This window comes from Fulmarus glacialis, unplaced genomic scaffold (genome assembly GCF_000690835.1).
Source record: "Fulmarus glacialis isolate BGI_N327 unplaced genomic scaffold, ASM69083v1 scaffold23203, whole genome shotgun sequence".
NCBI classification, from domain to species: Eukaryota; Metazoa; Chordata; class Aves; order Procellariiformes; family Procellariidae; genus Fulmarus; species Fulmarus glacialis.
This window is the reverse complement of record NW_009205167.1, coordinates 1-1,060: the sequence shown is the minus strand read 5'-3', so window position 1 is coordinate 1,060 and position 1,060 is coordinate 1. Positions and strand designations below refer to the sequence as shown.

The 1,060-nt window shown below is 65.8% G+C and overlaps 1 protein-coding gene across 1 annotated transcript; it reads left to right on the top strand.

Moving 5' to 3' along the window:
• Positions 1-532: 532 nt before the first annotated feature.
• LOC104074987 (probable GPI-anchored adhesin-like protein PGA18) lies at positions 533-960 on the top strand (the record flags this gene model as incomplete). Its single annotated transcript, XM_009575309.1, has 1 exon — positions 533-960. A coding segment is annotated over one exon (428 nt), but the record flags the coding sequence as incomplete, so codon positions are not given.
• Between the last annotated feature and the right edge of the window lie 100 nt (positions 961-1,060).

The following is a 1,060-nucleotide window of genomic DNA, read 5'->3' as shown; positions in this document are numbered from 1 at the left end:
GCAGGGATTAGCACAACCACGACACCAAGTCTTGGCACAGCCGGCACAGGAGGGCTCGGCACAACCGGCACACCAGGGCTCACCACAACCAGCATAACAGGGCTCGGCACCACCGGCACACCGGAGCTCGGCACTGCTGGCACAGCAGGGATTAGCACAACCAGCGCATCAGGGCTCGGCACAACCACTACACCAGGGCTCGGCACAACCGGCACAGCAGGGTTTGGCACAACCGGCACATCTGCGCTTAGCACAACCAGTACTCCGGGTCTCGGCACAACCGGCACAGCAGATCTTGGCACAACCAGCACGCTCAGGCCCGGCACAACCACTGCATCGGGGCTCGGCATCACCAACACACCGGGTCTAAGCACAGCTGCCGCACAGGGGCTCGGCAAAACCTCTACACCAGATCTCGGCACAACCAGCACACCGGGGCTCGGCACAACCATTACACCGGGTCTCAGCACCACTGGCACACCAACTCTTGGCACAACCGCCACATTGGGCCTCAGCACAACCTCTACACCAGATCTTGGCACAACCAGCGCACCAGGGCTCGGCACAACCGCTACACCGGGGCTTGGCACAACCAGCGCACCAGGGCTCGGCACAACCGCTACACCGGGGCTTGGCACAACCAGCGCACCAGGGCTCGGCACAACCGCTACACCGGGGCTTGGCACAACCAGCGCACCAGGGCTCGGCACAACCGCTACACCGGGGCTTGGCACAACCAGCGCACCAGGGCTCGGCACAACCGCTACACCGGGGCTTGGCACAACCAGCGCACCAGGGCTCGGCACAACCGCTACACCGGGGCTTGGCACAACCAGCGCACCAGGTCTCGGCACAACCGCTACACCGGGGTGGCCCCGGCAAAACCTCGACCCCAGATCTGGGCCCAGCCGGTACACAGGGTCTCAGCACCACCGGCACGGCAAGTCTTGGCACAACTGACACACCGGGGCCCGGCACAACCACTACGCCGGGGCTCGGCACAACCGGCACACCGGAGCCCGGCACTGCCGGCACACCGGGGCTCACCCCTGCGGCGCCC